This window comes from Castor canadensis, chromosome 7 (assembly GCF_047511655.1).
Source record: "Castor canadensis chromosome 7, mCasCan1.hap1v2, whole genome shotgun sequence".
In the NCBI taxonomy this organism is placed as follows: domain Eukaryota; kingdom Metazoa; phylum Chordata; class Mammalia; order Rodentia; family Castoridae; genus Castor; species Castor canadensis.
Genome location: NC_133392.1, coordinates 148,935,928 through 148,958,240, shown reverse-complemented (window position 1 = coordinate 148,958,240; position 22,313 = coordinate 148,935,928). Strand labels below are relative to the sequence as shown.

Here is a 22,313-nt window from a genome sequence, read left to right as displayed (position 1 = left end):
TTCCCCATGGTTCTTATCTAGCATTATTTACTTTGGGTTTAGTTATTTGTTCTAAGACAGGATCCAGTTATGCAGCCGGGATGGCCTGGAGCTGGCAATCCTGCCTCAGCCTCCCTGACACTGCTTTACAGGCGTACACCACTGCGCCTGGCTTAGGGTAATTTTTTAAGTTAAAGAAAATTCCTCAAAGGGAGTCAACTTTCATTTGGATCTGCACTGTTCAAAATGAAGCCCATTAAAAGAAAATATTCAGTCCCTCAGTCACACCAGCCACATTGCAAGTGCTCAAGGGCTACATGTGACTACCAGACAGGCAGAGCCTGTCCACCATCAAGCTGCAGAGGCCCACACAGCTGTCGAAGAGAGAACTGACGTGCATTTCTGCTCTTAAAGGGTAGGTAGATTCTAAACTGCTGACTAGCACTACAAGAGGTAAGAAGGGCAAACCTCACTGGTGGGGTGGAGATGTAGCTAATGGTAGAGGCCCTGGGTTCCACTCCCCACAGAGACCTCAGTGGCTTCCTGCTTTATGAAAAACTGCATAATCCTGTCAAATTCAATCTCTCTCAAGAGTTACAAACTGTACCACTGGGGCAAGAGGGAGTGTCTAGAAGGCAACGGGACTGAGGATGGACCTTAATAAAATGGGCTTTCTGCAAACTGAACCCTCGGCACAGGTCAGGCCCAACGCCAACCCACTGCCATTGGGTACCAGAGACCAGGTGCCTCCCCTCTGCAAAGCACCCTGGCTTTGCAACAGGATGAGATTTCCTGTAAGCTGGTAAACAAGCTAACTCCCTTCACAACTGAATTCTGATACCAAACTTTCTCAGGACCCTGCCTAAGCCCACCAGCCTTATCCTAACCCCTCTAATGGTCAAGACAGTTCTGTTGGACAGAACACACCTAAGAAAGGATCCTTGTTGCCAGGAAACGGCAGCAGTCATGCTCACCTTCACCACTTTCCCCCAAAGCCCCAGCAGGCTGGCACCCCCTCCAGGAGCCAGGAAGGCTTGGCTCTGGGGACACATGACCAAGTTCTAAGCCTTCCTATCTGGTAGGAGGCCTTTCAAGGACGCAGGGTACAGAAGCATGTAAGAGTTCACTGCCTCTGAAAATGGGGGAAGGGAGAGAGGACAGAATATATTTGGATTGGATTATGTCTAAAGAAATGAACAAAAAGGCCAAGCACTGGTGGCTCACACCTGAAATTCTGACTACTTAGGATGTTGAGATCAAGATCACTGTTCAAGGCTAGCCCAGACAAACAGCACTGGAGACTCTACCTCCAAAATAACCAGAGCAAAATGGACTGGAGGTGTGGATGAAGTGGTAGAGTGCCTGCTTTAAAAATGTGAAGCTCTGAGTTCAAACCCCAGTCCCACCCAAAAAAAAAAAAAAGTACACATAAAATGAAGATTTATGACTAAATTATTCATAACATCCTAAAACTGGGCAACCCAAATATCTATCAATTGCTAAGTGGTGCACCCATGCCATGGAATACTATAGAACACTATACAGAAATAAAAAGGAACAAAGTGTTAATACAGAGGGGAGGTAGGGCAGAAGTAAGGACAGGGAAAGGTTCATCAACGGGTTCTAAGTAAAGAAGAAATGAGCTCTGTACTCTATTGCTCTGCAGGATAACTGTGAATATTGAAAATGTACTGTGTGTTTCAAAAAGCTAGATGACTTCTGAATGATTTTTGCCACAAAGAAATGTGTGAGGAGTCAGTCAGGCTCACCCTGAATTGAACATTGGGCAGCGCATACGTACATGCACTGAAACACCACACATTATCCCACAAATATGATTTCTGTGTCAACTTAAACAAGAAAAATATTTTAAAAAGAAACTGACATATGCCACATGAATCTCAAAACAATTATGCAAAGTGAAAGGAAAACTAGAGAAGACCACATACGCGTTCGTACTGTATGAAAGAAATCACAGGAAAGGCAAAAGCATAGACAAGCCAACCAGTAGGGTACATGGGGGAAGGGGAGCAAGTGCTGAGGGCACAGGAACTTTCTAAGTGAGGAAACTTCTACATCTTGACTCTAACTGTGGGTACACAACTGCTACCAATATTCAAACTGGACACTTAAGACCAGTGAATGTGGCACTTGCCTATCATGCAGGGCCCTGGGTTCTATCCTAACGCCATAAAAACAAACAAACATACAGGCAAACCGAAAGTGAGCTCTATTTCTCTAAGATGGTTCTGACATCCAACTGCAGATGAATTTACCCAGGAGGTACATAAAACTAATGAACTGCTGGCATGGTTGCTCACGCTTGGGATCCCAGCTACTTGGGAGGCTGAGATGGGGAAGATACGGTTTGAGGCCAGACTGGACAAATGGTTCTCAAGATCCCATCTCTAAAATAACCAGAGCAAAATGGACTGGAGGTGTGGCTCAGGTGGTAGCATGCTTGTTTTGCAAGCATAAAACCAAGTTCAAACTCCAATCCTATAAAAACAAAACAAACAAACAAACAAAAAAACACAGCAGCAGTAGCAGATGGCTCAAGTGGTAGAGCCCCTGCCTAGCAAGTGCAAGGCCCAGAGTTCAAACCCCAGCACAGTCAAAAAAAACAAAACAAAACAATGATCTCAAATCAAAGCCTAAACTTTTTGAGTTAAGGAACTAGAAAAACAAGGATAAAATAAATACAAAGAAAGAAGAAGAAAGGAAAAAATAAACATTAGAGCAGAGCAGGGCATGGGGGGCACATACCAAGCCCCAGCATTTAAATCTTGCATTCAAGGCCAACCTCAGCTACACAACTAAATTCTGTCTGAGTGTGTGTTGGGGGGATGGGAGTGAACTTTATTATATGTAAATACCTTAATAAAACAATGGGGAGGAGACCCTGAAAATAGTGACAATGTGATCCAGGGATTTGGGGGTGGCATGAAGTGGACGTAGGAGGAAGGGGGACAAGGCCAGGAGAGAGATTTTTTTCATCATATAGTGCTGTATGAATGCTCTGCTCTGAATGCTGGTGCTTCCCCAAAAATTCACACGCTAAAGCTTAATCCCTAATGGGACAGGTAAGAGGTGGGGGCTTTGGAAGCAACTGGGTCGCACAGGCTCCACTGTGAGGAATGGGACTGATGCCCTCATCATAGAAGAGGTTGAAGGAGAGCCCCAGCTCCACTGGCCACTTCCATCCTGTGCAGAGACAACACAGCACTATTGTGAAGCACACCCCACATCTCTGGCACCTCGATTCTGGACCTCTCAGCCTCCGAGACGAAGGGCAGTCAAGGTATTTTGCTACAGCAGCCCAAACAGACCAAGGGACTGTATATATTTTTGAAACTTATGACTGCATGACTGATTCCAAAACTGAGCTACAATTCTTTCAAAGCCAACTGCAGAGGAGCACCTTGTGCACTGGCTCTTGTTGGTGGCAGATGGGCTTCTGAATCCAATCAAAGCTGAATGTCCAAAACTACCTCTCTCCCTCGCAGAATTCAGCACTACCTGGCTTAGGCCTCTGGGCCCAAGGGCTACCATTTACTGAGCACTCACTGAGTCCCCAGTGCTCCTACCCAGCTGACACAAGTCCTGTATTAACGACAATGAAACCAACAACTAGATGTGCGAGTTATCGTGACCAGCATTTTACCTACTCTCTCATTTAATTAGCCTGAAAATAGAGAGGGAACCAATCCCAGAGAGTTAAGTCAAGGCTTCCTGGCTCACAGTGGATGAGTCAGGGTTTAGCCCAGGCATTCCACTCCAGAAGCCAAGCTTCACACCTACAACCTGTTGTTGGGACAGAGGAAACTCTAACCACCAGACCCATTCAGGCTTGGGGACGATGGGGACCCACATCAGACACCCAGGTGGAGTTGTGCTCCTGGCCCCTCCACCAGCATCCCCCCGATGGGCAGGAGGAGCGAGGGAGGCGTGATCCCGCCTGGTTTCAAAGGCCCTCCTCTTCACAATAGACCAAGCTGCTGCCTAATAAACAACAAGCCGAAACCCAAATAAAATTAAGAAGCATGTGTGAAGACAAAATGTTTCTGAGCCGTCTTACTTCCTGGGCAGATGACATGGTGGGGTCCCTCCCACACGCACTGCAAGAGCACCTAGGTAACCATGGAGGTGCCACTGAATGCCGTCCTGCAGCTCTTGAGCCTGAAGGGACCCTGGTGCTCACACGGGCACTATGCAGAAGAACAAGGTGCAGAGACAAGAGGGGCAGCTAACATCACAGCACACAAAGGCTCTTCCGCCTGCAGCATCTCCAGGGTGTGCGATGTACACAGACCACTGGGAGCTGAGAGCAGCTCAGAGGGGGTATGGAAAAATGAGCCAAAGTGCCACCTATCTTAAATAGATATAGAAAAAAGTATCATTGGAACATCAAACGTGATTTTGCAGACATTTCTGCTTAGGAAGAGGCTAGAGCGAATTTTAAGGAGAGAATTAAGTAAATAGATAACAAAGAAGGCACACAAATCCAGCAAACACTGTTCTGTAAGCAGTCAAGCAGGAAAACATGTCCCAAGCCATTCTGGGCTTGCTCCAGCAGCAGGCTAAAGCAAGGAGAAATAAAACAAGAGAGGGGGGAGAAGAGGAACAATAGAGAGGCGGAGTCCCACTTTGGTCCTGGAGGTGACCTTGGCCCTCCTCCCAAGCTTATCTAGCCTAAACCAACCTCATACACAATCAGCCAAGGGGGGAGGGGGAATGGGATGGGATGGAATGTCCAGGGCCCCAAGACTGCTGTCATGATGGCCTCCTTCCAGTCCAAAATGTGAACCAGTTGTAAATGTTTAGTCCATGTGCTTGCCTCGGTGATTCAGGTGTCACACCAGACTCCCCTTTCTGTTTTATTGTGTGTTTCCTTTAAACACCCATACAGCAAGGCCTCCCGGTTCACAAGAGCCCACATTACCAGGACTGTTTGGTTTAAAGCACAAGTCAGTTCTGTAACACCTCATTAGGCTTCCCACATCTGTCTCCACACCAGCATCCACAGCTGGGAACTGGAGCTCAAAGACACTGCAAGGAAGCAGAGTCTCAGGATCGCCCCACTCCACCTTGCCCCACAGGGCCTAACCAAGGATGGAGCCTTATCCGAAAGTATCAGGGCCACGAGGATCCCCACGACTCATGCCTGGTTTAAGACAGGAAGAAAGTGACTCCCAAAACATCCTTTTAGAGTCGCTCAGTTACTAAATACTAAATACAAAATACCAAACACCAAATATTTGCAGAGCCTATATTCTCCCAAGCACTCCTCTCCAAACTAAGTGTGTAGAAATGCCAGGCATGGTAGCACACATCTATGATCCAGACTCAGAGGCTGTGGGAGGAGGATCACTGACCTACACAGGAGACCCTGTCTCAAAAAAAAAAAGAAAGAATCCTATTTAAATCTTATTTTTGCTTCACTCTGTGACAAAGTCTTACTATGTAGTCCAGGCTGTCCTCAAATTCTTGGTCCTCCTTTCTTAGACTCTGGAGTGCTGAGATTACAGGCATGTCACCAGCTTTTTTTTAAAGAGTGGACACTGACTTTATTTATTTAACATATATTATCCCAACCAGCTTCAAACTTCATTGGTAAAGCACCATTGCTAAAACTACTTCTACCTTATAAGAAGCACGTGGGCCAGGTCTCTGGCCACTTAGCATGCTATGTGCAGATTCTGCATTTTCAAATTCGCCTATTTGGTAAGATTTATTTTTAACTCCAAAATCAATACAGTTGGTACTTTGGTATCCAAGGGGTACCAATTCCAGAACCACCTACCTACCACACACCTGCCCACTCCACACCTCCAGACACCAAATCCACAGATGCTCGGCCCTTTATAGAACATGGAATAGAATTTACAAATAGACCAGACACGTTCTTCCACATAATGTAAATAATAGCTAATACAATGCAAATGATGTGCAAGTATCACACTGCATTGCTCAGAAGTAATGACCAAAAACATGTATGTATCCAATACAGACACAAGTCTTTTTCAGGTGTTTCTGGAGCACAGTGGGTTGGATCCATGTGTGCAAAACCTACAGAGATGGAGGGTGGGTTGTGCTCTTTACACTTTCTCAATCATTTACACACAGGTATGGTGGAAAAATGTGAGTCCCATACACAAATTCCCTGCTAAGGACAAACAGGGTGGATGCCCTTCTCAGTGTGGCTCACCTACTGCACACAGTGACCCCACATGTTACATTCTTCAAATTTTGTGCTTTCTGGGCACTTGGCTGTTTAAAAAGGCCCTAAACATAGTGCTGAAGTGCTGGCTGGTGTCCCCAAGCACCAAGGCCTGATGTCCCTGACAGAGAAAATGCATGCATGAGATAAGCTTTGGTTGGGTGTGAGTTATTGTGCTGATGCCCAAGTTCAATATTAACTCATCAGCAATATGGGTTAAACAGGCAGCCTTCAATAGAAACCCAAAGTTATGTATATGAATGAGATGGTAAAAACACATGGCCAGGGCTGAGGATGGAGCTCAGTGGAAGAGAGTGTACCTTAGCATGCTCAAGGCCCTGGGTTTAATCTCCTGTACCACAAAAGAAAAAAAACCTGAAGGCTAATCTTAGAAAGGTCTCTTTTGCAGGAAGGGTGCCCTCTTAACTTGGCCAGAACAGAGGGCAGTCTGAGACATGAAGCCTGCTAGGCAGGGAGATGAGGTCGGCTCAGAGGCCCCAGAGGTCAGCAGCAGCCAGGCAGAGGCTTCCCCGTGACCATGACAGGGAAGACCACACAGCCCTACAAACTCATTCCTGAGAACTTGTCTTAAGGGTAAGACTCAAAACAAGAAGGCAGGAGGTGAATATACACAAAAAGACAGACAGACAGACAGACAAACAACACAGATATCTACTATACCCACGAGCACAATAAACTGTCTGTCCACTTATTTAATCCTCACCACAACCAGGGAGGTGTGTATTCTCCCAGATACAGACAGATTACTATTCTGCTTACCCAGTACTACACAAATATTTGTCATCTGCTTCAAGATCTTCACATGCCACATTTTAATGGTCATGTGACAGTCTATGTAATACCCTCCACTTTCTCCAGCACCTGTTACTGCAGTCAAGCTTCACAGGTACATGGTAACAAATGAGGAGCAGTAGAAGTCAGAGGAACCTGTCCCCAGACTTCTTTAACTTAGCCACTGGCAACCTGGACTGGTCAACCCAACTGCCACGAAGCTCTCTCACGGCACCATGTTGGAAAATGTGGTCTTTCCATGTGTCAGCGGAGAAGCACACTGAAAGATGAGCTTTCAAACAGGCCTGAGTTTAGGTAATGGCAAAGATGACTCAAGAATATGGAATCCAGATTCTAGAGGGTTGGCTACAGGGCCCTTATCTAAGTTGTTCTAGTGGTTATGGATGGTTCTAAATTCATAGAATCTCATGCTTAGGAGAATTCTGGGAACCACACAGGACAATGCATGTAAAATGCTTAAGTGTAGAGTAGCATCCACTCTGAGGGCCTGACAATGCTTCCAGTACTGACCAATATTTCTTCAATACATGGTCTGTTGTCTGAGGCTTGGAAACCATTTCTCCCCAATTTTTTTCTTTTTCTTAGAGATGCTGGTATAAGATCCAAGCCCCACAAAGCACCCTGATCTCATCACACAAAGCCACAGGATTTTGAAGGTCCCACACTAGGCCTATGTCCATGTTCAACCAACTGGTCACATAGGGAGGGCCTTTTCCTGGGGGCCATGGCAACCAGTTCGTCTGTGATCTCAAGAAATGCTTCCTCACTGGGTGCTAGTGACTCACGCCTGTAATCTTAGCTACTTGGGAGGCTGAGATCAGGAGGACTGCAATTCAAGGTCAGCAGGGACAAATAGTTTACAAGAACTGACCTCCAAAATAATCACAGACACATGGCTCAAGTGGTAGAGCACCTGCTTTGCATGCATGAGGCCCTGAGTTCAACCCCAGTCCCACAAAAAAAAAAAAAAAGAAAGAAAGAAAGAAAAAAGCAATGTTTCCTTAATAATCAAGATGCACAAACAGACAGGGTAGAATCGAAACAAGAGAGGATCCCAGGAACTCCCAAGATGCTTTTGTGTGCTCTCCATCTAGAGCTCAGAAGCCAGGTTTACAGCAGACAAGGACAAGGGAATTTTAGCTAGCAGGTGGATAAACACCTCTGGAGGGAATTACTTTAAAGGAGGGAATGAATGAATCAAGGTGGTGAAGGAAATGTGGTGACTGAGCCCAGTATTTCCCAGGTATATCACCTAGTGCACAAGAAGAAGGAAAGTACAGAGGCTGCCACTGAAACCGTGGCGCTCCTTCTCATCACAGGCACGGGTTGTCATCACAGCCTATAGTACTAGACTCCAAGGCTGGGGGTCTCTCTCAGCACCTCTGGGTGGCTAATACCCTTGGGATGGACTGTGTTCATTTCTAGCAGGGATGACGCAGCCAGCGGAGGGAGTAAGGTAGCCCTGAGTCTGAAAGGCAGCTTGGTAAATGACAGCTACCATCCCTACTACACTCCACCATCTCGGAGTCTACATGGACGCACTGAGGAGGAGGAGGAGGAGTAAGGGAGGAAAAGACTACACAGCATTCAGGGACTCAAGGTAGTCCCAGACCTGACTACAGGTCAGAAGTTGCCATGTGACAGATGTGGCTCCACTTTAAGTGAAGAAGTGCCCCTACTGCACACTCACCCTCCCCATATTTTAATGGACTGGGGACAGGGAGGGTTCGGAAAGGCTGATTAATAGGTACTGAGATACCATTACATAGGAGAAACAAGTTCTGATATTCTTTTACATAGTAGGGCGACTATAATGATAATGTGTAGCATATGCCAAAAAAGAGGGAAGAGTCAGGCATGGTGGCAGGCACCTGTAGTCTCAGAACTAGGGAGGGCTGAAGCAGGAAGATCGCTTGAGGCCAGCCTGGGCAACACTGCAAGATGTTGTCTCAAACCAAAACAAAGCAAAAGAAAGAATTTTGAATGTTTTCACCAGGAATAAAATGATAACTGTCTAAGTAGCTAGGCTATGCTTATCCTGATTAGAACATTACACAATGCAAACATATATCCAAACATCACATGGTACCCCAAAATATACACAATTCTTCTATGTTAATTAAACAATAAAGATAAGCTGGGTGCTGGTGGCTCATGCCTGCAATCTTAGCTACCTTGGAGGCTGAGATCAGGTGGATCAAAGTTTGAGTCCATCCAAGCAAACAGTTCGCAAGACTCTCATCTCCAAAATAACCAGAGCAAAATGAACTGGAGGTGTGGCTTAAGTTGTAGAGCACCTGCTTTGCAAGCGCAAAGCTCTGAGTTCAAGCCCTAGTTCCACCAATTATATATACATATGTATAAAATACATATTATATAAAAGAAAGCTGGACGAGATCAGTAAATATATACATATAGTTTTTTGGCCACTGGGCGCTGGTGACTTACACCTGTAATCCTAACTACTCAGGAGGGAAAGATCAGGAGGATCGTGGTTCAAAGCCAGCTGGGACAAATAGTTCACAAGACCCTATCTTGAAAAGACCCAACACAAAGAAGGGCTAGTGGAGTGGCTCAAGTGGTATAGAGCCTGCCTAGCAAACATGAAGCCCTGAACTCAAACCCCAGTACTGTAATAAATAAATAAAGTGAGCTCCAAGTCATGAAAGCAAAAGCAAGGGCAGCCACTAACAATGACTCGGCTTTCAACTGCAGAAGTTTAAAGAACACTTGCTGGTATCATCGACACAAAGCATCTTCCTCTGTACATGAAAATGACATCCTTGGACCAGTCTCCAGGGTGCTTATGAGAGCTGCATTTAGATAAGGAAGGACTGGACTGCCTTACTAGCTATACGGTCTGACAAGAGAACTGTAACCGCATAAGCCTCCATTTCAACACCTTCAAGGCTATGGCAATGACAACGTGAGGTGCCACCTACAATGTTCAGCACACAAGTCCCCTTGCCTATAGTAAGCTCTGGAAGCACTGTGCAGAGCCTGCCAGGCACACAGGAGCAGCCCAAGAGCAAACTCAGTCAGTGCCTCTCCTTAATCTGCCCTTTAGATTGAAGGTGGTCCTTAGTCTGGGGTTTTTAGAGCCAATCCAATGGTGCCAATTTGCATGATAAATGACAGAATTTCTCTAGATAAAAATAAACCTATTTCAAGTGCCCATGTGAGGCCTGAACTACAGCAATTTATGTACATTATCTTATTTAATCCTCTACCCTGTGAAGGAGCACAGTAACTAAGGTTCAGAGTCGGGAAGTACTGAGTTCAAGCACAGGTCACTAACAGTCACGGATCTAAGAGGCACCACTGCTATCCTGTACCCAGCTACCTCCCAACAAGCACTTTTCCTGTTTTCCTTTCTCTTGCTTCCTTGTTATACGCCTGAGCCCCAACACTATACATGGCTCAAAATCAACCATCTGCCCTCAAATAACTAGTAATACAGGGAAGGGGCTTACATTATTAAGGACCTACTAGACATTCATTCATTCATTCATTCAACAAACACCTATGTAGCAAAGACATGTGCCTGGGATAGTGGGACATTTTGCAGCATTCACAACTTTGAGCAAGGGGACTCATCACTGGATTTCCTTCCTAAGGATAACAAACTTATCAGGCAGAATAAGGGTCTTTTCCCTGCACAAGGCACCCAGGACTGGGATGGGCTTCATAGGAAAAAGCTAAGGGAACCCCAAGGCTCCCGGGAACCAACAGTTCCCAAAAGGGGCTGCCACACTGAGTCAACATGCCGCTGGCACTCCTGTCACAAACAGAAGCCAGGGATGCTGGCTCTCCTGTCCTGCTGAAGCCACACCACACCCTGCCAATAGCAGGCTGAGGCACTGCTGGCACGGCCAGGCCAGCAGGTTCACAAAGGCCTAACAGCCTAAGCCAAAATCAACATCTAAATTCACCCAGACGTCCTCAGCCACTAGGGTGGACCTACACGTAACCTCTCAGCCTCAGTCTCCTCATCTATCAAATAAGTAGTAGCCCATCCACATTCGATCTGCATGAGCTTTTGAGTGGGGTGGGCCTGGATCTTCAGGACAGCTGCCACTACCCGCCTGGGGCCTTTGGGCAAGTTACTACACCTTTCCAAGCTTTGGTTTCCTTATCTACAAAATGAGGGAAACAGAACTAAGGCTGGGTTGAAAATTAGAGATAATGACATCCGCTGGCAGAAGGAAGGGGACACTCGTGACTAATGGAAATTCTAGGAGTAAACATGTAATCACCCACGGAAGGAAGGCAACCTCCAACTCCGGAACCACCAGTGCACCCCTCCAGACAAAGGCAGAGGTCTCAAACTGAGGGACAACCAATGAGATGTCACTACAGGTACTGTTTGCAGGGTGCGTGCAGACTGCTTCCTGACAGCTCACATCAGAAACCCTCAACAGAGCAACCTGAACCCTGGCCTAGCCAAGCTCACCAGGAAATCAGAAAAGCAAAAGATTAATAAAAACAAATTGAAAGGGGCTGGGATGTAGCTCAGTGGTGAAGCACTTGCCAAGCATGTGAAAGGCTCTGGGTTCAAACCCTAACACCACAAAGAAAAAAAGAATCTGCAGATGGGACGGAGAAATTCCAGAGTGGCTCCTTCAGAGGCCAAGATGCCTTAAGAGCAGACTGTCACAAGAGGGTGTGGTGGACAAAAGCTCCTCCTCCCAGTTTCTGAGCACAAAACTGCAAATGCAGGAAGCACCACATGAGACCAGAGTTGGCCCAGAGGGACAAAGCCTCGGTGAGAAGCCTTGAATAGCCACACAATGTGAGCAAGCTGGACCTGAACTCTCAATCTGCCACTCACAGCTACAATCAGAAGGGAGAAGGGCACTGGTACCACCCACCAAGGAAACACCACTGGCTGTGTCCTAATGAGAAGCTGCTGGCTATTCATTTGCCCAAGCAGAAAAGGTAGGCTGAAGTACCTTACTATAGCCATGCACCACACAGCATTCTGGTCAAGGACAGGCTGCATATGGCATGATGGTTCACCTGGCGCCATAGCAGCCATCTCAATTTGGGTAACTGCTCTGCAATGTTCACACATGGCTGGAATCACCTAAGGAAGTACTGCATGGGCTGTACTTTAAGTCAAAGATATTTTACTTGGTAAATGTAATACCTGAACTACCTCATAAAGCAGATAATGGTTTCAGGGCAAATCCTAGCTCCAAAGGGTCCTGTGAGTTCAGCACAAGAGGAAGCAGTTTAACCAGAAGTTCAGGGTGGGGGACAGTAGTAACAATGGCCTGCAATCTGCAACCTGGTAAGAACTCAAAGCCAGAAAACACTGGGCTGGGGTTTTCACCAGCCTGGGCCAGGGACTCCACCTCCAAGGGGCTCAGACTCCAAGGCTGGTTGGGAGGTTAACAAAAATAACCACAACAGCCAACACTCCTCTTACACTTATACAGTGCCGGGCACAGCCCATACTTCCATACATAAACTCACCGAATGCTCACAATAACCCCTACACACCATCAAATGGTAGGACCAGGGCCACTGACTCAGAAGACACAGGACTGTAAACTGATCACTAGGAAGTTGGAGATGATAATGCTTCTCACATATTTCCAGAGGTGTCAGATACACACAGGATGTTGCAGGAAGAAGCAAGCAAAGGCCTACTTGTTCCCTGTGATGTGGACTCCATGCTACTCCTGGTTCTCCCAGAATCTTAGATGTGCTCGTTCCCTGCCTCCTCTGCTTAACTTTAAGACTCAGATGGATGAATTTGCTATACCTGAGTGCACAGTAGATGTCCATGGAATGAATGACCTGATGCAAAAAGATCACTAGAGGCAGGTCAGCCTAGAGTCAGGATGGCCAAGGCTGGCCTTGATTTCCCCATCTGCCATTAGCACCTGTGTCATAAGGCTGCATGGAATATTAAAATGCAGTCAGGAAAACCAACTCCTGTTGCTCTCATAGCCACGCTCAGAGCCTCCTACACCACAGTCTCCCTGCACAGACTGGGGAGCTCAGGAGTTTCTCTGTGCCCAGAGCTGAGAGCTGTGCATGCTGGGCTGGAAGCAGTGCCACTGGCTGACCCAGGATGGGTGGATGCCTAATCACTGGACTAACGAGGCTGAAATTCCTGTTCAGTTGTCAATAATTATCAAGGCTTTGCAGACACCATTATCTACTATTTAAACTGGCCAGAAATAACTGGGTGCCAATGATAAACAGCTCAATCAGAATGTGTAGACAGGGGAGCTCTGGGGGCAAAAGTGCCCCTCGGCCCCAGAAGTGATAAATCTCTACGTCTCACTCTGCCTTCCTATCTTAATCTGCCACCCTTCCCCTCCACACCCACAGTCACAGAGTAGCCAGGGCACCCCCAAAAAGCCAGGGAGGGAGCCCAGCACAGGCCCAACTTTTCCTTCAGCCCCCTCCATAGCTCCTGCTAAGTATGCTTGCAATTATGTTAAACAGGCTTTCCCCCTAAAGTTTAGGAAAAGTGACATGCCTACCCACCAACAACAGAAACTGTAAGAACCCACATCCTTGCCTGTCATGCTTATCACTGCATCCTCAGAAAAGAAGCTACAGAGGTGCCACTAAATACACGCTGAAGCAATGGACACACCCCTGGGGAAAAGGCCTCTGGATGTGGGTGTGGCTCAAGTGGCAAGTATAAGGCCCTGAGTTCAAACCCAGAACTCCCAAAAGGGGGGAGGGGAGAAGGCCTCTGCATTTGCCTAACAGTAAGCATCCCAAGCATGGCAGGTAGGGTTCTAAATGGTCAGGTCCCTGCTCTGCCACCATTTCCCTGTGCAATCCATCTTTTGTCCTCTTCCCTCCCCCATGTAACGTAAAAGTACAGGACTCCTAATGTATAGACAGAAAGTCCTGCTTTCAAAAGCATGGTTTACCATCTCCTTAACTTAATCTCCAACTATTGATTGGTGGCTACTTTTTACAAGTACTCTGCCAAAAAGAGGCCAGTTGAGTTTAAATAAACACAAATGTATGTACATGTAGGTCCTGACTTAAACTATGTACCTTATCTATATACCAGGAAACGCCAAGTGTCTCCTGGTGTGAACTCTATTGTTTTGCCTTTTAACAATATGAGGGGCTTCTCCTATCAGCTCTAATCAGGCAAAACCATGTGTGAGATGGAGTGACAACTCCTGAGCCCATCCTCCTCCATGCCTCCCTTCCTTTCACTACCACAACCCCACTTTCAAGCACAAGAATTGTAACTCTCAGAATAGTAACTCCTATGTTAGAAGCTACAGCGATGTTAAGAAAAGTGTTTTGAAATTGTGAGTTCTTAGGGATAGTGGTAAGATTATTACCTATTAAGGGAATGCAAATAAATTCCATTTGCCTAAGCATTCTTAATAGGGAAGGTGAAATTGACTCCAACAAAAATCATGGGCTTCACTCCAAAGTCAACTGCACTTTAGATTCTCAAATCCCTAGTTCCCTCAAAGGAAAACTGAGATCAAGCTGTTTTCTCTATAATCAAATATACTGAAAAAGAAAAAAAAACAGTGGTCCTCATTCATTGCCTATGATGCAGCCCCACACTACCACTCTGTCCTGTCCCAACTAGCTACACTGCCCAAATGGAGAATAAATTTGAGATAAGCAGTCAGAAAGTCATTAGGAGCCTAGGGACACTAAAAACAAGTTAATGAGAATGAGTATGAACCCCAAATGGCAAAGTTTGTGGACGTAGACACATCCCAAAAGAGCACTCTAAGATAGATACATATACATATATATAATATATGTGTTTTTTTTTTTTTTTTTGAGACAGGGTCTCACTATGTTACCCCAGGCTGGCCCTGAGCTGCAATCCTCCTGCCTCCACTTCAATTACAGTCATGTGACACTGCACCCAGCTTTCTTAGGCATTTCTTTCAGTGTCAGGTACTGTTCTAGGCCTCAGAAACACAACTGTGGAAAACACCATCAAACCCCCTTCAGTCAAACAGCTCAGGCTCTGACCCTCACTAAATCGCCTGCCTCCCCATACTATTTCATTATTAATCGAGATTTCCTACACAAAGGCTCTACACAAATCATTAACCATAAATGCTGTTCCTCCCTGGCCATGTTCAAGTATCCCATTATGATGCTTCTCAGCCAGTGTCATTACCTCTCTGAACACACAGCAGCTTGGTACCAGAAAGCACAGTTTAGAGCTTGCAGATGTGCTTCCACTGAACAGCAGTGGTTCTTCCACTGACTGGGCAACACCTTAAGTTACTCTCTTTCCACAGCCTCAGGTTCTTCACTTGTGAGTGGATACAGCAAAACTTTGTGCAGATTAATCTAGCTTGTACAGGTGAAGCACAGTGGTAGACAGGAGGCCCTTTCGGCACCCTCCAGTCTTTCCAGACTGTCCAAATGAAAGCCAAGTACAGGACTCTTGAGAAGCCTCAGGTGTCACATGCTCCTTCTGGGTCATTAGCCACTTTCCATTATATTTGGAGTACCACCCTTCCCTACCTGATGTGCTGCCCTGAGCAGCCCCAAGTGGCAACTCCACCCATCCTCCCCTGCATGTGCCCTAAGAGCACACTTAGAAAACTTTAGTACACTTTTAAAGTCCTCACCCAAAAAGTGCCCTGGAGAAAACCTTCTCCACTCAGGCTGAGGGCCTGGCCCACCCCCCGCATAAGCCAGTTTTCAGCTAACAGCAATAGAATGGCATGCCCCATGTTTTATATCAATGTACAAAAAAGTATACTAGCCAGCATGAATTAGTCACTCCTACCTAGTTCAGCAGCAGCATCCCTTGATGCTGGATCCTCAAAACTGCTTAGGAGCTGGGTGCCAGAGCGTCACACCTGTGATCTTAGCTACTTCGGAGGCTAAGAGGAGGAGGATCAAGGATCGAGGCCAGCCCCACAAATAGTTCCTTAAGATCCCCATCTCCAAAAATAACCAGAGCAAAATGGACACGAGGTGTGGCTCAAGCCGAAGAGTGCCTGCTTTGTAAGTGTGAAGCTCTGTATTCAAACCCAGCCCACCAAAACAAAACAAAAAAACATTTAGGACTCAAAATACACATACAAACATCTGCCTGCCAGTCCCTTCTCCAAAGCTTCCTTGAACACGTGAGGCAAAAGTCCTCTGGCCCTCCCACTTAAGTGCTAGGCCTGCCCTGAAGAAGGTTCCGAAGTGGATGGTGGGCAGGCTTATGTGTGGGGGCCTATGGGAGACAATCTCAGGCTCACAAAGCTCCTGCCTTCATTACCAAAACAAATACCACGAGTGGGGCTAGCTCCCTGCCTTCCAGTTCGCTCACCTGATCGGACGCACCTCCATAATCAGCAGTTCCAACCCTTACGAGCTGACAGTTCAAAGGAAAAGGGAGGCTGCGCCTGCTAGGGTGCATTGTGTCCAGGCCATCTGTGGGGCTCTAAGCCTGGTGAGCCCCCCCCAAGGCTGGGGCCTCACAACAGCGATTGTGCGTTCATTCCTGTCCGCTCTGCTCCCACTCAGGCCGCTCGCACAGGCGGCACGGAGGCGGCGGCCTCGGGAAGGGCCCTGCGCCGCCTTCCTGGCACATAGATGCCCGCCCTTCCCTCCCTCGCTCGCTCCCTCGCTCCCAGGCGGCCTCCCCAGAAAGGACAACTCTGGAGAGTGAGAGGGCACAGCACCCGGACTACCCCCACCCCGGCTGGAGCTCTCCCTAGAGGCTGCCAAGAAGGCGCGCCCTAGCTACAGGAGAGAAGACACCTGGGTCGGGGGCAGGACAAGCAACAGGGTCCTGATGGGAGGCCAGGGCCGGAAACAGAGAGGGACTGACGCAGGCTACACTAAAAGTGGAAAGAAGTCCCAGTTAACCCGACCGTAGGGGACCAGGCGCAGGGAAGTCCAGGAAGGGGGCAGGAGGAGAGAGAGGTCTTAAGACTTAAGACCACGGAAGAGACGATTCGTGGGGGGAGGGGATACAAATCTAGGCTGAGGCCACAGAGGAGGAGTTGCTGGCGGTCCAGACAGAGACCATGCAAAGGGAAAGGGAGTTTGAGGGCATGAGGACCTAGCCTGAGTTATGGCAGGGAGAAACGACGGCCTAGCCTGAGCCGTGAGGACGGGGAAAGGGAACCTAGCCAGGGCCATGAGGAGGAGGCAGTGGGACCACACCCGGGTCACCGGAGGGGGGGGATGGCTGACCTGACCCACTGGGGACAGAGGGTCTATCCTGGGCTCTGGAGGAGACTAGCCTGGACAAGGACGGGGAGAGTGGGACTCCAGCAGAAGCCAAAAGCGGAGGCCGGGAGGGAAAGGCAGAGTCACTGCCCCCCTCCAAGTCACCCGCGGGCCCCTCCGGAGCGGGAGGGGTAGCTTCTACATAGAGTCCGGGACCCCGCCCCTCCCCCACCCCCGGGAACCCACCCTTCCCGGGCCGGAGGTCGGCGGGGGAAAGGGAACGCGAGCTCCAGCGAGGCCGCCGGGCTAGGACCAGGGACATAGAGCCTTTACCATGGTGGCGGCGGTGGCGGCGGTCCCGGTACCGGCGACTGAGGCTCTCCCCCCCGCAGTAGGGCCCGGCGCTTCCACTTCCCCGGGTGCCCAGGAGTGAACATCCGGGTCAGCGCCCCCCTCCCCCAGCGCCGGGCCGCCGCCACCTTCCTTCCCCGCCCCGCCCCGGCCCGGCCCGCCCCCCACGCCGCCAGCTTCTGGCCAATGAACGCGCGGGGCCGCAGCGATCGCCAAGTATGGAGCGCGGCGCGGGGGGCGGGGCGACGGATGGGGAAGTGGGGCGGGGCCTGCGCCGGCTGGGCGCGGTGAGGTTCAGCAGCTTTGGGTGCGGATGGGAGGCGTGGGCTAGGGGCGCGGGTCCGGTCCAAGGGATCCCGGTCCACCCGGACGCCCAGTCTCCGACCAGGTGGTTGCACAGCGGGGGAAGGCAGAGGGCCTGGGCCCATGGGTCCACAGGCGGGGACGCGGAAGGCGCTGGGACTGGGAGGGGACTGGCCTTCCTTGCCCCACCCGGTGCACACGCTCACGCCTGCAGCGGACCCGGAACTGGTGCGGACCTCGGGCTGAGGCCCAGCCCAGAAAGCGCGCCCAGCGAGTGGAACCCGAGTTGGAATCTCAGCGCTGTCACTTGCTACGGGGTGGGACCGCGAGCTTGTCACTGCCTCTGACCAGGTCTCAAGAATTAAAGAGCCTCGGGCCACACCGTTAATTGAGTGCCCATTATATATCAGACGTTGTTTTAGGAACCAAATGAATAAGGCAGGAAGATTCCTGCCCACATCTCTACCTGTGACAGAATAGTTGTGAGAATGACGCAGGTAAAGAGATTAGAAAACTAGGCTCAATAAATACTAGTGTTTTGCATATTTGTGCATTTGCTACACAGAATCAGCCCATTGGCCTTACAGGTCTTCCACACTCCACACACTGACTCGGAATTCTTTTTTTCCCTCCCTGTACAATCAACAAATACTTGCTAAGTTTTCTCTAGAATGCTGGAGACCTGGTGTGCAAGTTCTGCTGATATCTACCCTCCCTGACTTGTTCACCCTCTGTTTAGAATCAAGTCAGGTCACCTGTGAGGGGAAGCATACCCTGTCCTAAGCCTTTGAGCTATAGTCAAGTAAAAGTTTGCATGGGACAACCACTGGTGTATAAAGCATACAGGTAAGGCAAGGATGGTATAGACCAGCCAGGTGCCAGTGGCTCACTTCTGTAATCCTAGCTACTCAAGGCAGAGAAGATCACCATTCCAAGCCAGCCAGGCAAATAGTTTGTTAGACCCCATCTTGAAAATACCCAAAACAAAATAGGGCTGGCAAAGTGGCTCAAGTGGTAGAGTACCTGTCTAGCAAGCATGAGACCAGTACCTATTTAAAAAAAAAAGGGGTGGGGGCAAGGGGGAGAAATGACCCAAGCCTTGTATGCACATATGAATAATAAAAGAAAAAAAAAAGGGTATAGACCAGTATTACAGGAGTTCAGAGAAGGGGAGGAGCACTCAGGAAGTAAATATTTATCAAGCAGCTATGTGATCAAGCACTGTGCCGGGCTCTGGGGATATGACCATGAGCAAAAGAGCCCATCTTCTTGTGGAGCTTTTAGGGTGAGGAAAGCTGGGGGTGGGACCCAGGACCTCGTGCATGCTAGGCAAGAACTCTGCCACTGAGCTACATCTCCAGTGTGGAGCTTGCATACTGGCTGGGAGACCATCAGATACCAAGGAAAGATAGTGTCAGAGGTGATTAGAGGTATGGGGAAAAAAAAAAACAAGGGAAGCAAGTAGGCAGGCTAGCAAGGTGTGGCTAGGTTTTGGGGGGTTTTGGGGGGTTTGTTTTTTATGTACTGGGTTTTTTGGGGGTTTTTTGGCAGCACTGGGGTGTGAACTCAGCACTTCATGCTTGCTATGCAGGCCTTCTTACCACTTGAGCCACTCCTCCAGCCCTATGGCCATGTTTTGGAGGATTGGTCAAAGAGGACCTAACTTAGGGAGTAACAGTTGATCAGACAACTGAAAGGAAAGAGGAAGTTGACCATGTGGATAACAGAGGCACACAGAATACCAAGGGCAAAGACATCAAAGGAAAGAGATCCCTGGTGTCAGATCCCTGGTGTGTCCACAGACAGCGAGAAAGCCAATGCGGACAGCCTAGGTTGAGGAAGAGGCAGGAGTTGACATGCAGAACAGTGACAAAGTGTGACATAGGCTGCAAAAGGATGATGTGGCTGCTGTGTTCTGAATGGACCAGGGTCTTAGACAGCTATTTCTATATTCCAAGCATTTTTATTTAAAAAGCACTGATACGGTACTTCTTATATAATGGACCAGTACTAGTTTGGTTTTGGTTGGGTTTTGGTGGGACTGGCAATTGAACTCAGGCCTTTGTGCTTGCAAAGAAGGCGCTCTGCCACTTGAGCCACAACTCCAATCCATTTTATCTTGTTTTGGAGATGGAGTCTGCAAGCTATTTGTTCAGGATGCCCTCCAACGCGATCCTCCCTATCTCAGTCTCCTAAGTAGCTATAATTCCAAGCAGAAGCCACCAGCACCCAGCATGGACCAGTACTGTTGAGCACTGTTTAAACAAACTCATTGAATCCTCATCACAGAGTGCCTCAGGTCAGCAGTGAAGATGAAGTTACTACTGGACCAAAGTAGGAACATTGGAAGAGGCAAGAAACAATTGTATTCTGTGTGTTTGTTGATGCATCAGTGGTACTTGAAGAGTAAAAGGGGTCCAGGACAATGCTGAGGTTTTTAGCTTGATTAACCCAGCCATTTGTTGAATTGGGCAAGACTGTAGGAGGATCAGGGGGTCTTAGGGATAGTAGGAAGATAAGAATCCTTTTGGGAGAAGTTATGTGCAAGATGACTTTTGGAGACTTAAGTGGTGATGTCAAGGAAGTGAAAGTCTGAAGATACTGGGCGCCAGTGGCTCACACCTGTAATCCTACTTACTCAAGGCAGAGATCAGGAGACTCACAGTTCAAAGCCAGCTTTGACCCAATCTTGAGAAAACCCTTCACAGAAAACAGCTGGTGGAGTAGCTCAAGGTGAAGGCCCTGAGTTCAAGCCCCAGTCCTGCCAAAAAAAGATAAACTGAGGAGAATCATCAGCTAGTTAATGGTATTTAAAGGTATTTAAAAGCACAAGACATCTGGATGGACTCGTGGCGTGAATGTATAGAGAAGAGGTCTAGAAGACCAAGAGGAGGAAGGAAAACTAGGAAACAAGGAGTGATGGGCAGAGGAGAGGACCAAGAGAAGGTGTTGCCCTTCCTTAACCAAGATAAGAGCATGAGGGGAAAGCTTTCTGAAATTAGTGATGCTCGAAGAAAATAAGATTGAAAGGAAGCCGGGTATATGTGGTACATTCTTGTAATCCCAGCACTAGGGAGGCTGAGGCAGGATCATCTAGAGTTTGAGGCCAGCTTGAGTTACATAGTGAGACCCTGTCTCAAAAACACCAAAAAAAAAAAAAAAATTGAAAGGAAGCTTTGTTCAAAGTATATTATCTGGCCTTGTGCCGGTGGCTCATTCCTGTAATCCTAGCTACTCAGGAGGCAGAGATCAGGAGGATCATAGTTCAAAGCCAGCCCTGGGAAAATAGTTCATGAGACCCCATCCGGAAAAAAAAAACCCTTCACCAAAAAGGGCTGGCAAAGTGACTCAAGTGATTAGAGCGCCTGCCTAGCAAGCATGAGACTCTGAGCTCAAACCTTAGTGCTGCCCCCCAAAAAAGTATATTATCTATAGTTTTTCATTTAATCCTCACTGCAATCCTAGGAGAGATACTATTATTATTCCCATTTTACAGATGAGGGAACAAAAGTACAGAAGGGATAAGTAATTTGCCCAAGATCACATAACTAATGAGTTTGATGCAAGGCAATCTGAGACCAGAACTGGAACTTATAACCCCAAGGCTGATCATATTGCTCCTTGCTCCAAAACTTCCTAAGAAGGCTTAGGAGGCACCACAGAAACCAGGTACACACACCCCATTTCTACCACAGGGCTCCATTTCTTCATCTTTTCTTGACTCTGCTACTTTATTCCTCTGCTAACTGGACTCCCTGGCTTGTTTCCAGCTCTGTTCCCTCAATATTTCAACCTACAGGGAGTGTGGCCTGGATGCCTTTGTCCCTCCTTTATTCTCTGCATCAGTTTCTATTACCTGACAACTTCTTGTGCTTCAGAGTTCAGATAGCCAAGACTGAATCTAATTGGCCCAGCTCATCTTTTATTGGTAACAGTCCATTGGCCAGCTCACTGATCAGTCACTGATTGACTGCCCATAGGTCCGATCCCACACCTAAACGCATCAACTACAGCTGTGAGTGTGAGCACTCAATGGGGCTGCCTGTAAGAGGCTCTGCTAAGAAGCCTGGGCACCTTAACTATAGTACTGTTTTTCCTTCCCTCCTCTGTCAAAGCCCCTCACCAACCCCCCTTGAAGTTCAGACTGCCACTCCTGTTTGCTCTCCTGAACGGCCTTTCGCCTCCCGTCCCATACCTTTACGACTTCAGCATCTGTAAGCATAACCCATTGGAACTCATTGACTTCTCCCTTATTGATTTCTTTCCCTACCAATGAGTTTCCTTCCTCTCTCCCCAAGCACCCACTCCCAGGGTCTTACAGGCTTATCCTCACCAATGACCATACTAGCTCAGAAAATGATCCCAAAGACCTCAGATCTGACCTCGTTATTATAATAACACATAGCATTCGTTCAACCTCGTTCAAACCTTTGACCTACTGGGATTTCATTTATCTTCTCTCTTACTCAACTTGGTAATAGTCATCATACTTATTTCCTGGCAA

General features: G+C 47.9%; 1 protein-coding gene across 4 annotated transcripts in view; it reads right to left on the bottom strand.

Moving 5' to 3' along the window:
- The window catches only part of Capzb (capping actin protein of muscle Z-line subunit beta), a 171,405-nt gene that overhangs the window by 98,138 nt on the left and 50,954 nt on the right, over nt 1–22,313 (bottom strand). Inside the window, exon 1 of one of the 4 annotated variants that reach the window (XM_020165385.2) lies at nt 17,489–17,640. The exons of 1 other annotated variant lie outside the window; for it this stretch is intronic. In XM_020165385.2, coding sequence (XP_020020974.1) covers nt 17,489–17,491 — 3 coding nt within the window. In that variant the 5' untranslated portion in view covers nt 17,492–17,640. Of the gene's footprint in view, nt 1–16,307; nt 16,526–17,488; nt 17,641–22,313 lie in introns of those variants that run through there. 2 more of the 4 variants (XM_020165383.2, XM_020165384.2) reach the window with 2 other exon arrangements.